Source organism: Diuraphis noxia, unplaced genomic scaffold, assembly GCF_037042655.1.
Source record: "Diuraphis noxia isolate RWA-SAM2 unplaced genomic scaffold, SU_Dnox_SAM2 contig0003, whole genome shotgun sequence".
NCBI lineage: Eukaryota > Metazoa > Arthropoda > Insecta > Hemiptera > Aphididae > Diuraphis > Diuraphis noxia.
This window is the reverse complement of record NW_028301713.1, coordinates 69,473,249-69,489,016: the sequence shown is the minus strand read 5'-3', so window position 1 is coordinate 69,489,016 and position 15,768 is coordinate 69,473,249. Positions and strand designations below refer to the sequence as shown.

Below are 15,768 nucleotides of genomic sequence, written 5' to 3'. Positions count from 1 at the left end.
CAACGAACGTGTTCTTATCGAAAACTTTAATTTTGACTTTCCTTCGTTAACAGGCAGTCCGGGTATGCTGACTCCATCGTTCAACGCCGTCCACGGGCTCGCTTCACCTCTAGCCACGTCATACGCCAACTCACCCGTCACTAGCATGCCCCTCGGATTCACCCTACCCGGTGGTTCGTTGGCTGCTGGAACGCTCAGACTCCCTGGTCAAATGACTGGACAGACGTGTGTGCTGTTGGTCAGCAACCTAAATGAAGAGGTGACAGAAACTATTCCGCGTCTAGACGCAATACAAATACAATTTCCATCGTCATTATTATTATAATAATTACACATGTGTCCTGATGATGATGATGATAATAATCATAATAATAATAATAATATATTCGATAAATATTATGTGGTCGAGATCGTGTGATATCTGCACTCACCCAAAAGAAATTTCGTGGTGGGTGTGATCTCCCCGCAGCTAAATCTCAACAGTATAACGATGACGTTTGTTTACAGAAGAAAATCACTGTTATCATATTATCGTCTCTATTATCCTCGTTTTTCTCGAACCATTCCCTCCCATCTATAACCAAACACCATCTGTCGTCTATATCCCACACATTTGATAATATGTTTTCATCATCTGATTATTATTGTTATTATTATTATTATTATTATTGTTATGATTATTAGTGTTTGAATTTTATTCATATTCTATATATTATAATTATTTATACCATCATTATTGTTCAACTGTGATACTCAAAGAATTCTGTTTTTCTGATTTTTTTGTTTTTGGCTTTCCCTAACGGTGATGCTACTACTACTACTACTACTACTACTACTACTACTGCTGCTACTGAACCAAAAAATATATATATATACAAAATCTGTCTCTGTCTAACTCTGCCGCCACCGGACACACACCTTTTAACTCTTTCTACGAAAAAAATATACAAAATTAAAAAACTTATCGCTTCGTAGATGGTCACGCCAGACGCTATTTTCACTTTGTTTGGTAGGTGCATATATATACTTAACTTATACTGTTATATTTATTTCCGTTTTATATTTATTATAATATACGTAATAATTGTATTTTGATACTATATTAAGTTTTTTTTTTTTTTTTAAACCTTCAAGGCAGATGGAAGCATGTTTTTTGTCAATATTCTAACTTGTGTTATGATCCATTACGTATGCCATAAATCATTATTATTACTTCCAACTGCCTTCTTTTATTTTGTAATAAAATAATATATCGTTAAGATATTCTTATCTAAGTGAAAACATTTTTGTTTTTTTTAGAACACTTAATATTTTCTTCTTTTGATAACAGACAAATTGCATGGTTCCCTTTTTTTAACATTTCATTTCATTTTTTTTTAAATTTCAAATTATTATTATTATTATTTTTTTTTTTTTTTTTAAATTTAATCTTCTTATCTTAATTTATCATATTGGCTTCGTTATATGTCGTTTTTTTCTAAACAATTCTTGTGTACTCCATTTAGGTGTTTACGGAGACGTGTTGCGTGTGAAGATCTTGTACAACAAAAAAGACGGTGCTCTCGTACAAATGGCTGAACCGCATCAAGCCCATCTGGGTGAGTCTATTAGAATTAAAAAAAGTTTTCGCGCGTTTTTTACAACGATATTTTTTTTTTTGTTTCACCCACCCACTGCCGCTGTACAAACATTGTAGCCATGCTTCATTTGGACAAAGTTCGTCTGTACGGCAAATACATACGGGTGATGCAATCCAAGTACCAAACTGTTCAGCTACCTAAAGAAGGACAGCCCGACTCGGGGCTGACAAAAGATTACACCTCGTCGCCGTTACACCGATTCAAAAAGCCGGGCTCCAAAAACTACCAGAACATCTATCCACCGTCGTCCACTCTCCACTTGTCCAACATACCGTGAGCGTTTTAATAGCCAGCCGAGCCTCCTTTCCGCGTTTTCTAATTTAATATTTTTTTTTTTATTATTATAATTCAACAGAACGACATTATCGGAAGATTTCTTAAAGACGGCGTTCGAAAACAACGCATTCACTGTCAAGGACTTCAAGTTCTTCCCGTTAGTATATTATTATAATGTTTTTTATTTATTACACTTTTTCGGACTCCAATCCGTATACTTTTTAACCGAACGGCTTTTTACATTTCAGTAAAGACCGCAAAATGGCACTTATTCAAATGGAATCCTTGGAGGAAGCCGTCGCCGCACTTATAGTAAGCACAATAAGCAAATATTATATATCTATACCCAGTGGCGTAACTAGCAGCAAATTTTTGGGGTAGCGAACACTTTTGTACATTTTTAACCTTTTTCCATTAGCACAAATAGGGGGCTATGTGGGCTAATAAAAAAAATTACATTATAATTTATTTATAAATTGTATTTATCATATCACATTTCAGTTTACAACAGTACTACAGTACAACAGTACTACAAATAATAATAACAAATCAAAATTCAAAATGATGAAACAATTTAAAATGTTAACAAGGATAAACCATTTTCTCGTTAGTCGTTATTGTAATGTTTTTGAATTATCATAGAATACAGATAATGAGATAACATAAAAATGTTCATGTTATCAATTGTTCTGTGCTACCAGTGCTACCACGACTGTCTGGGTTATATTTTGTAGTTATACTTATCAGTTACTCGGTGACATGCAAATTCACAACTAATTTTTTTTTTCATGATACGCTACGATCTATAATACGACGATTTTTTTTTATCAAATTATATAAATATTTTTGGGGTAGCAAAATGATACTCTTGCGACCCCATAATAATTTTGGGGGTCGCGACCGCTACCCCTCGCTACCCCATAGTTACGCCACTGTCTATACCCGTATAGAGCTCGAATTTATAAAGTAGTGTTTAAGTTATTCCTATAATTCGCGGTTTCCATCGACTAAATCCTCTGAATCCTAAAAAAAATGTTGCAATCATAATATTATCGTTAAAATCTGGTAATTTTTATTCTAAGGAATTTTATTTCCATTTTATGTATACCTTTTCGAGCTTAAAACAATATCGTGAATTTTAATGTAAAAGACTATATGTTATAATATGTATTCCAGTATAATATGCGATCTTGACATTCCCATTGTACTAAAGCTTAACATACGAAATAGTTCCCACGAGCATGGACCAATTTCGCTTAAAACTTAATTTGTATTCAAGGATTAGTGCACCAATCACGCTCCTTATTATATTTTACAGACAGTTGACCAATTGCGCTTAACTGCTTAACCTTCAACCGTGAAAAATATGAATTTATCAAAAAATAATTACCTTATGCATTTTTTAATTACATAATTTAAACGTAAATGACCGCAACGGCTGTTATTTAGAGCATTTATTGATCTATATCAACCCTGAAAATTATCTGGTGCAACTGAACTATCAACCTTGAATGCTTTGATCGCAATCGGTAAATGTCCAAACCTAAGATTCTACCTCCGACAATCGTTCAAAATGGTCCATCCTACTGCCATTGTTCTACTATTTAGACTCATTACCCATTTTTTGTGTAGAGTAAACCGATATAGTACAATTTCCACATAAAAATATAAAATGTCTTGTATATGTGTAATAAATAAATGGAATACGTTTTAAGTGGACAAATATAATATGTAACATGCCCGAGAATATAAAAGCTTAGAAAAAATCAATTACTCATTTTTGTTACAACAGTACATAATATTATAATCTTTCAAAAAAATTATTTAAAAAATCCATTAAACTTTTAAACAATATAACCGTAATTGGGGTCCGTGAATTTATGGATATACGTGGCAATTGCTTAACACGGACATTAAAATGGTATCCTAGCTGTGACTGATTTCTGTTTTTGTTTTAATTTGTAGAAGATGCACAATTATCGGCTCAGTGAACAAAACCACCTGCGTGTCTCGTTTTCAAAATCCAACATCCAACCGGATACGCTGACACCCAACTAGGCACCTCTTATCCTACGCTTTAAAATTACTGGACAGTGTTGCCTAACTACGCAACAGTCAATGATCTTTACGAACACGACTGTGTTTTGCAAGTATTTTTAATTATAATATTATTGTTTCATATTTTAAATTTTTTCGTAAACAGTATTATTTTTTTTATATTATTATTCTTTATTATTATTACTATTATAATTATTATACTCTACATTTTTTTTTACGCGATTAACTTGTAATTGTTTCTATATTTACTTTTTTCTCCTGGCGTATTATTTTCGCATATTTATATATATATATAGTATTTACATGTTGATGATTTTTTTCCATCATTCCTCTAAGTGTCTTTATACTTGTGTATTATTTAATTTATATATGTATGTCGTATGTGTATTATTTAAGAAGACCAATGTAATATCTATAGGTCGTAAAAAAATATTTATTGAATATGAAAAAAACAAATATTATTTAGTAGTAGAAATTGTCACCAAAGGATGCGAGGAAAACGTGTAATATGAAATCGCACAAAATTGTATGTATTTATGAAACAATTAGTATTTTTATTTATAATTTATATTATTTTTTATTCTACTATTATATATGATTATGTTTATTTTTAGATAAAAACAGTTTCATTTTTTTTTTTTTTTTTATGCACTAGCAATTTCTATTATGATTTGTTAAGATGAATAAACTGTTTATTTTTTATTTTTATTTTTTATTTTTCGGTATAACAGATATCAGCTCGGTCACTTCGGCTGAATGGATTACCGTGACATAATATAGGTATAATTTTGGTTATTCGTTATTTTTATTTACACGGTAATCGATACATTAAATATTAATCGATTATCCGTCGCGGCGCTTGTTTTATTCGTCAGAGGAACGAGATATCAGTAGTTTTTTGTTCGAAAAAAAACTATTGATTTTATTCTACTCATTTTTAATTTCATTATTATTTTCCTCGTTTCGTTTGTACTTTATACTCATTGAATTTTGTTTTTCCTAAATTATTATTGCACTGAAAAGAAGAGGACATATCGGAACTCATCGATCACAATCAATTCTGTATCATAGCCAATATTATATACCTTCTAAATCTTAATTGTTAAGTTTTTTTTTTCAACTGAGTTAAATTTATGTCAGAGTATTATTATGTATTTGTAACTATATTGATATTTAATACTAAATATTAGCATTAGTAGTGGTCGGGTAAATGTTCATGTTTTTATGTTTTTTTTTTTTTTTTTTTTTTTTTAACTATAACGTGTAGTTATATCGTTATACTATAATGTAAGTGTAACGTATAAGCCCTAAGGTATAACAATAATATTATTCTTAAGCGCATAATGTGTAGTAGAACGCCTTAGCGTGTGTATAATAGCAATTATTTTTAAGGATGAATGCCAATGTGACAATCAAAATTCTAAACGACGAATACGCCATCACACGTAACGTCTACAACTGTTCTTGAAAAACTAACAGATGCACGCAGACCTCGACTAAATCATTTCTTTCATGATAACTGGTGATTTCGAGTTGCGATAGGTACAAAAAAAATCCCAAGTTGCAGTCCGGAAGTTGTTGTTTATATATGTATAATGTTTCCGGATTGCGGTATGAAAAATTTGAAAAATCAAATTCTAATTATGATCATTAGTAGAGATACTAGAAAAATATTGAATTTTCACTTTTTTTTTTGTTATTATTTTATATGTTTCATTATCTATAAATCTATTATTTTATGTAAATTCGTTAATACTGTTAAATTGTTATTCTGCAATGGCATTTATACGAAATCGGAATAAAAATAGATTTAACAAATTAATTAATATTCTCATCAATTTTTATGATAATTTTGCATTCTAATTTATATTATTGGTACAAATCCAGGACATTTCACTCATTATTTTTAGTAGTCAACGATAACGTCTAAAATTAATATTATTCAATGAAATAAAATTAGTTTTTTTTTTTCACTTAACTTATTTAAAATTTAACGACGACTACGTCGTGTCATAAACTTGTACAACACGCTGACTGCAACTTCAATAAACACTTATCGGATGAAAAAAGAGTTACGAATGCGCAGACGATCATTTAAGATTTAACTTCCAATTTTATTTGGACAAACCTATCGCAATCCCAACTCAAACAAAATACATAATAATATAGTGTAATACTTAATATTACCATTTAATATTGTAATTTATCGTGTCGATCTTTATTTACGATCGCGCGAACGTATAATAATATGTTATCATCTGATATTATTACAACTCTTCTCTGAGGTCTGATCGTGCGTCTGGTCTTGAAATTTCATTTTTCACGAAAACATTGTAAACTTATATAATATGTATTATGGTAATTATTATTATTATTATTATTATTATTATTGTTGTTGTTAACTTAGACTTACCTACTGATGATGTCCTCGACTCGTTATCGAATTTGTTATCTAATCGACGACAGCCGTTTTCGTCCTACCCATGTCAATTCGTGCGCCGACTAAGCGTTACCTGCAATAATTTTAAAATAATTTATTTAGACATTATATTATAATATTGTGATTAGTATAATACAATAACAATATGTACTCACAACAATCATATATAGCTAATTAATAACGCTAATATTAACTAGGACAATCGTTTGTCGCGGCCGTTTAGACCGCCGACACACTTAGATGTATTTTATTAACGAGTGAAAAAAAAAAATTATTATTACATTATTATTGAACTGTCCCTTTGCCGTTCACCCATTACAGACCCCAAAGCCCCACGTATTACCCAATACATACTTTTTACATTATTATTGTATCCGCGTTGGTAGCTTAAAAATAATGTGTAAAAAAAAAAAAAAAACGAAAATATTTATTATTATTATTTTTTTTAATCGTTTAGATGTATATTATTACTATTAATTATAAAGTATATAAGATCATATGGTAGATATGATTTCGTTTTTTCTGTGTCACTTAACATATATAAATATACATTACGCGTAGGAATTTTTTTTCGAAATGTATAACAATAATATCGAAGCACACGCACCGTCGTCGTCTCTTATGTCTTCGCACTTCGACTGCGATCTCATTTTGTCGTCTTCATTATATTATAATATTATTGTGTATAAGGCACACTCGTGTAGATCTCTTATATATCATTGTATTTCATTATAATAATATAGCTTTCGGTTCGTTTTTTTTTTTTTCATCCGTACGTCTGTGTGCACGTGTCTCCACACTCGGAATATATCGCAATAAGCAATAATGCGTGTTTTCGCGTTTTTCCGTTTAACATTTTTTAAGTCGCCGTCGTTGTTTTTTTGGTCTCGTCGTCCTCTTCCACGTCAACTGCGACCGCAACGTGTGAGCAGTGTGTGCTTCTTGTTTAGCCAATGCGCTTCCCGCGATTTTCCACCCAAATTGTGTTATGATGGGACGTCCTATCACCGGAACGACGTATATGACACCGTTTGCTTCCGATTGTTCGCATTTCTCCTCCTCATCGGCTGCTATCGATCGATAGCCGACTGACGGCGATAAATATTTGACGATAATATACGACACGATCGTGAAAGTCGGCGCAAATGCCCACTCGCGTTTTGTCTCTTGACGACATTTGGCGTACACGAAATTTTGCGACATTTTTTCCATCGAGAATTTTCTCATTTTCGTTGTAAAAAAAATAAAATAATAAATGATAATATTGTGTGTATAATAGGTACGCATATTTATTTCGTTTATACTAATAACAATCGATCCGTTTCGCGGTTAAAATTCTTAAATTTCTGTTAAATTACCTGGTCATCGACATCGCAATCGAAAACATATTTAAGTTAACGTTATTTTATTATATTACTTATATTTTATACGGTGCTGGAAAATGTTATATAATCGAATGCTGTGTACTGCAAGTCATAGGAAAAAAATAAAAATATTATCATTAAAAATGACGTGCGTGTGTCATGTTTTCTCAGCCAACCGCGGTGGTCTATGATGCCGTCACCACATCGGTCTCGTCTCGTCCTGCAAAAATATTATTCGTCGTCATTTTATCATCAGCACACTCCGCGCGCACCTTCCCCCCATGCTCGGGATTTGCGTTTTCCGAATCTCAGTGAGTGCTCAAAATTCAGACGATTTGATGACGATAAATAATAATTATTTTAATTTTATAAACGACACGCGATCGCGATCGACAGACGTGCAGTAAAAATTACCCATCATCGTATTATTATTATCTATAGCAGTAGCCATTTTAAAATAAATATATATTTTTTTTTTAAACAAGTTAACTCTCGACAATCATACGGGGTGTATAAACAATCACTAGTGTTACTTCTCATATTTATATTATATTTATTTTTATGTATATATAATATCATGTCTATATATATATATATATAAAGCGAAAAACTTGAGTTTTGTACACTTAAATAAGTTGCTACATATATATATATATATATATATATTATATATATATATATAGGCATATAATATATACATACTAGGTATTAGAGATCGTATAAAAATGTACTGTTTTTAATTTTAACAATATTTTATATTGTGTACCACATATCTTTTTCTTGTGTATCTCACTATATTTAACTATACGTTATTATTTTTTCTACTTCTAATTTTTGGTTTTTTTTCGATTTTTACTATACATGTATTTTTATGGCTGTAACGTTTTCTAATTTCTATTTTTCAACAGAAAAAAAATTAATGACAAAATACACACTGTTTTATCTTCGATTTATATCTATTTTGTATTTTATCTCTCTCTCTCTCTACACACACACTCTTTACCTTCTCTTTTTCTGTCTCTCTCAAATACTTTATCTTATACTCTTTACTCTCTCACTGTCTCTGTCATGCATATAATATTATATACACCTACCTATATGCCTTTTATATTATATGCCTTCTACTATGTCTGCATTCGCATGCATACAACACTATAATAATAATATACACAATATTCATCATACGTTATATGAGACAATAGACCTATACACCATGTTATAGGTCTGTGGTTCGATGTATTATTATTATGTGTATGTGTGGGTGAAATTGAACGAAGACTTGTTAATTTACTATAATACGAGTACTACACACCAAAGACGTCCAAACTCCGAAGACACCGACCGGTACGAAATTTGAAGATTGATCAATATCCTATATGCGATATGATGCGAATCGATTATATAGGCTGATAGAACAAAATATTGAACATTTTTTTTTCTTTTTGTGGTCGATGACGACGACCTTTCGCTTGAATGCGTCTTGGCAATGAACTCAATACCTATACAGTTATATAATACCTGCACTGTGTGTCACAGCCCCTTACCTTATATTGTACGTCGTATTTTTTTTCTATCATAAATATTGCGCGTTGGACCGATTCGACTACGTGTTTGCGTGTTTTTATGACAACATTAAATAGACGCCAGCTTCGACCGTCCTACTATTTGTTGATCATCGATCCAAATAGCAAAGAATAAATATATTTTTTATTTTTATTATATTATCGTTGCGTTAACGTTTGTTTGTTTGTTTTTTTTTTCTGGAGGAATATTTTATTATTATTATTATTATTATTATATATATTATAATTATTGTCTATCAAAACAAACACTATTACACACACTTCGATACACTGATTATCGTCGTTCAATATAATATTATAATATCACACCGGTCAGGGCTACACCTTATGATAATTATATTACAATTGCATTGCGAAATGCCCTTTGTGTATGATATATTATATACGTTGCTGCATGGTTGCCGATATTATATTATTATAATTAATTACGATTAAATAATATGATGATGTGTTATACGACAAATAATAAGGCCATGTATGTTATAATGGCCCGCTCAAATATGTATCAAACATCGTATTATATAGAATTGTATTTATGTTTAAGTAAAAATATGTTTATTACGAAAAAAAAAATATTAAATAAAAATTTTTGAAAAAGAGAACACGAAATTCGTGTCTACGCGAAATTCTATGTTTTAAACACATAATATTTATATACATAAATTATAATTTTATTTCGTTTTTACACAATAATTAAGCACTTTTTGTCAAAATAAGTATACACCTAATCGCGTTTTATTCAATATACCTATAAATAATATTGTTATTATTATTATTATTATTATTATTATTATTATACGGCGGGGACTGCTGAAAGGTCGAAGGCGTTTTTTTTACCTAGATTTTTATTACTTTATTAGTATAATATAATATTACCAATAAAAAGTAGACGTGAAATTATGATTAAAAATTTTATTGATACACATTTATACTCGTATTATGTAAGAGAGAAAGCGTGATTTCTTCGTGGATTTATTTTACGGTTTATTACAACGACGATGTTGATTTTTTTTCTCATATTGATATTCATGTTATAATAATGTGTAAATTACACGAAAAACCCATCGTGATAAAGACCATCGTTGTTTGTGTAGTACCTATAACATGTACGCGCGCTCATATAGGTGTCAGCTACTTCCGGCGCGTGGACACTTAAAGTATATTTAGTTTCGATATTTTAATATTTTATATGATACAATATTATGTATAATTTTTTTTTTTTTTTTAAATCAATATTTTACAAATCACGAGTACAACGTATTCACATATAACATACGCCAATCGTTCTTAGACACACACGACCTAACATAACTGTTGATATATATATATAACACGTGTGGGTATGACGTATACACTGTGCTCGGTCGTTAGACGATGTTCGATTTCATGATATTACGATATTATAATATTAAACTATACGCATAGATCACTGTAGCACCGTGTAGATAGAGTGCGTTTATCAACATATTTTGTACATTTTAAGCAATCCAAAAACATAAAAGCAAAAATAAATATTATTCCTTTTGTGTATAATATATTCGATAAGATATAAATCGTTGTACAACGCTTTTGAGTTGATACTTGATAATTGTGCCGATGTTAAATTTTAATTATTTCAATAACAAATAAAACGAAATCAGAGTGTATTATTCCAACGTGTTTTGATTTATTTGCCCACACAAACCTATTAGAGTAGCGGACACGCACATTGTAACACACTTTCGCATTGACTCGTTGACTGAAAATCAGTGTCACTTATCTGCACGCACATTCTATGAAAAATAATTTTTTCGAAGAGCGAACCCCAACCACTCCCTCGGTCTTCGATATACCTATATATACACACACGTGATACGACGAAATACGTTTGGACGGCACCTGAAATTTTTGGATACAATCATCAAGGTAGGTGTACATGTTGGACTTGTTGGAGTACCCACCAAAAATTATAATAACCATTTTTAGGTACTGCATTTAAATCTATTTGATCAATTATGCTTACACAGGGCTGTACCTATAGTTCATGGCATTTCACCATTTCAAAAGCTGACTGCAAAAATATGAAATTGTCCTGCCCATATATGACGTGTGTGTACTGTATATATATATGATGAATAGATTTTTTTTTATTGATTTTGAAATAGCGTTACATTTTTAGTAAAATACAATTATAATATATAATAATAAATATGGTATATATCTTAAATAATTTTACAATATTTTAGTTGTGACTTACAGTATAGATTTATTGATGAATAGATTTATAACAAAATAATAATAATAATGCGAAAAAATGAAAAATATAATAATGGCGTGTTACTCACCTACAGACGTTTTACGCGCAAACAACATAGATGTAACAATATCTATAGATAAATATATTTGTCTTCAAGGTTAATTTTTTTTATTTATTTAATTAACATTGAATTCTTCAACACTGCGGGGACAAACGCGATTAACAACTGGAATGAATAATATTATAAGTTATAATTGTCAAAAATCATATCAAGAGGATATAAGTTGTAGGGGCGCTTGTAAATTGCGCCCACATTGAGCAGGTAGAAAAATATTTTAGCAAAAAATTGAGACAAAAAACCAGAATTTTTTGGTTTCTGCAGAAATAGGTATAGTAAATTACGCCCATACTAAAACGTTTTCAATTATTTTAACTATGAATTAATGCCTAAGGTGCCATGAAGATGATCGACTTAGACAATTTTCTCGCTATGTTTTAAACACGCATATTTTTATTTGCTGATTTGCCTTCGAATATTTGGGCATCAGCTTCCGAAACATCATCAACACGGACAACTAATGCCTGTGAAACTATCCACAGTCATTTTAATAAAAGCTTTTATACACCTCATCCACATATTTATAATTTTATGAATAAAATATTGGAGTTACAATCTAAAATTTATATAAAAACTAATAGAATAAATGAATCTCATGAATTTCAAAACACTAAATCGAAAAAAAAAATTGAAAAAATGAAAAAAACTATTCAACAATACAATGAAAACACTATTACGAGGGCTGAGTATGTGAAGATGAAGTCTCATTACTATGCGGCTAACTTATAACTGTATCTTTTATAATTAACATTTTTGACCTGACAAAAAATATATAAAACTAATTAATACCATAATATATGCAAAACAAAAAGTTTTCTATTTTTATTAATTAACCAAGCAAACCAAAAAAATTTTTGGAGGACAGTGATAGTCGGGTGTCATTCAGGTAATACTAAATAACTATCATAAAAATACAATTTCTACTGGGCGCCATTTATTGCGCAGAAATTTGTACCTCGACAATACAGAGCGCAATTCACAATTTTCCCCTTAATTGGGCGCAATTTACGTTTGCCCAGTTAGATCTAAACGACGAACTTGAAAGCCGGGGCTATTTTATAATCTTCCAATATTTTGCTTACACATAACTCGCTAAAAAAATTGAAAACTGACGATTGAACGATCACGGTTGTTAATATTCTTATTCTATACGATAAGCTATGTATACAGGGTGTCCCACAAAGATCTGACATTCTGACAGATGAAAAAACTTTTGTTCTAATCAATATTTTTAAAAAATGTCTTTTGAATATAATTCATAGACACTTGCGCTACAGTTTTAGCATACATTTTTTATTTTTTATTTTTTACTACTGAAAATAAAAAACTTAAAAATTGATAAACATTTTTTTCGAAATATTCAATATAGCCAATTTGTAAATCTAATTTTTAGAAAAATGTATATTGTAAAAACACTTATTTAAGTCAATAATGGCTGATTTTTTAAAAAATGTTTAAATATCAATATTTTGGTTAAGTAAATTCTGATCTAGTTTATGTTAGAAACCTTGTAATTTCAAATACTAATAAAGTTTTTTAAAAATATTTTATAAGAACATTTTTAAATAAGTGCATGTTAAAATCTAATTTTTTTTTTATTGTATTTATTTTAATAATATGTGATGTATAAACTATAAATTACTATAATCATTTACCTAACGAAAATATTAATATTTAAAAAAATTGTAAAAAATCAGCCTTTTGACTTAAATAAGTGTTTTTACCATATAAATTTTTCTGAAAATTAAATTTACAAATTGGCTATATTGAATATTTCGAGAAAAAAATTTATCAATTTTTAAGTTTTTTATTTTCAGTATTAAAAAATAAAAAATGTATTCTAGAAATGTAGCGCAAGTGTCTATGGATTATATTTAAAAGAATTTTTTTTTAAATATTGATTAGAACAAAAGTTATTTTATTTGTCAGAATGTCAGATCTCTGTGGGACACCCTGCTGTATATATATAATATAGGACCCTATATGCTCAATGATCATTCACATAAAAAAAAAAAATTGAAATGTATGACATAATTTAACTAAATTTATATTATTATTAAACTTTATTGTAAAAATCCCTTATGTACATAAACATTTAACCTAATTTTAAGGTGATTACCATGATGTTGTGATGCTGCAGCATCTAACTTAGCCCGTTATTTTTTATTCATTGTATTTATGAAAATTTAATTGCCTATATCGTCAATTCGACGTACATAATGTTAACAATGTCGGAATATAACTTCTGTAATAAACTAGACGCAGAAAATCAAAATAAATCACTTATTCAAGTTAATTTTTCTCCCCAACTCGTGGGAAAATTTCATTTAGATTATATTTGTTTACATTAATGACTAGTAAAAATGGTTACTGGCCTTGAATCCATTTCGCGCCTGTAAACAAAAATTAAAATACAAAAATGCACAACTCGTTAACCTTGTAAACCACCTATCACTCATCGTAGTAAACTAGTAATGTGAGTCCCGTAAATTTACCGTGTAAAATGTTTGTGGTAAGGTAAATTTACAAAAAAAAAAAAAAAAAAATGAACCGTTTACTTTTTTTTCACTATTCAAAAAGTTGAGTGACCACTTATTTTGTGTGTTTCTGTATTTTTTATCAAGATATTTGAAGTAATTTAAAAAAAAACTTATAAAATACAAATCAGGGGGTAACACACGATTGCGTACGATGTTTCTTTTTGAGAACACGATTGCGTACGTTAAACCATTAACTTTAATATTTACCCCAAAAGTCTAACCAACTTAAATGTTCACGATTGCGTATAAGACCGTACGCAGTCGTGTTTTACCGAAATCAGGATTTTCGTAAAATAATAATGACCAATAAGTGATAAGAGTTATATTATTAACCATAATTGCGTCTCTGCGATTCATGTTTTACTTGTTACAAAATTCTTTATATTACCTAAAATCAATATATCTATAGTGAACTATTTGTGAAGCCGAAAAACGGTGTTCGGTATTATTTACAACAGACCGTCGTGAATTATAATAAACTTAAAGCAAAAATAATAAAATACGACAGCATATAAATCTTATCAAAAAGTTCGTTTGGGTATCTAGATGCAAAATGGATCTACACCTATCAAATTTGCTTCTTGTTTTTTTTAACGGATTAAAAATATCTTGTAAGAATAAAAAAAATTTTAAAATTATGTTATTTTTATATTATAACTTATAAGTAAATAACGAGTAATTCGAACATAATTATGCTCTCAGAGTTAATCCTAATTCTCCCATCACACATTTATAATAATGCCGAACTTGCATGAGCTAGCTGCAAGCCGAATCATTGCTGTCGATAACAATATAATTTCATAACTATTACTAGTTTTATCTGCTTCGTTCAAAAGTATAAGTATGCCACTTATAATCAGAAAAATTAAATTACGCAGGTGTCTACGATTTCCGATAAAATCTAATAATATAATATAATATAACCTAACCTAGTATCTTTGTCTTATTTAATACAAACAATTAATATCATATACTAGGTATGTCTTATTGGCATATTTATTCGATACATAAAATATTGTGACCGGCTTTCAAATATATATATATTTTTTTTTTAGATTCTGAGCTATAAATTCGTTGATATTCAATTGATTTGGGTTATTAATTTATTCTTTTACTTCATTTTTTATAATATATGTCTGACATCACCTTTTGGAGCAATAAAAATGAACTTAAATTCAATTAATTTTTTTCAAAATATTACCAAATGTTTGTACAATAATTTCCTAAACTTGCGGTTCAAATTTTTTTCTGAGAATGTATAATGATTTATCAGGACAAATTAATAGCAGGTCTTAAATCTTTTTGAATTATTTATAAACATTTGAAATTTACAATTACTTAAACAAAAACGTTTAGTCAAAAAAAACTTAAAAATGTAGTTAATATTGGAACCAAAAATCTAATAAATATATGATCTTTATTTTTTATATATATATATACAATTCTAGTTATATACATATTAAAAAGTTATGAGTATTGCTTATGAGTCATAACCCTAATTATTTTTCAACAA

The 15,768-nt window shown here is 29.4% G+C and overlaps 1 protein-coding gene across 8 annotated transcripts in view; it reads left to right on the top strand.

The window, feature by feature from the left end:
- The window catches only part of heph (polypyrimidine tract-binding protein 1 heph), a 200,899-nt gene extending 196,223 nt beyond the window's left edge, over positions 1-4,676 (top strand). For all 8 annotated transcript variants that reach the window (XM_089222004.1, XM_089222010.1, XM_089222008.1 and 5 more), the window contains 7 exons: positions 54-259; positions 976-1,009; positions 1,506-1,598; positions 1,697-1,913; positions 1,996-2,073; positions 2,165-2,228; positions 3,882-4,676. In XM_089222004.1, coding sequence (XP_089078130.1) covers positions 54-259; positions 976-1,009; positions 1,506-1,598; positions 1,697-1,913; positions 1,996-2,073; positions 2,165-2,228; positions 3,882-3,974 — 785 coding nt within the window. In that variant the 3' untranslated portion in view covers positions 3,975-4,676. The remainder of the gene's footprint in view (positions 1-53; positions 260-975; positions 1,010-1,505; positions 1,599-1,696; positions 1,914-1,995; positions 2,074-2,164; positions 2,229-3,881) is intronic.
- Positions 4,677-15,768: the final 11,092 nt, after the last annotated feature.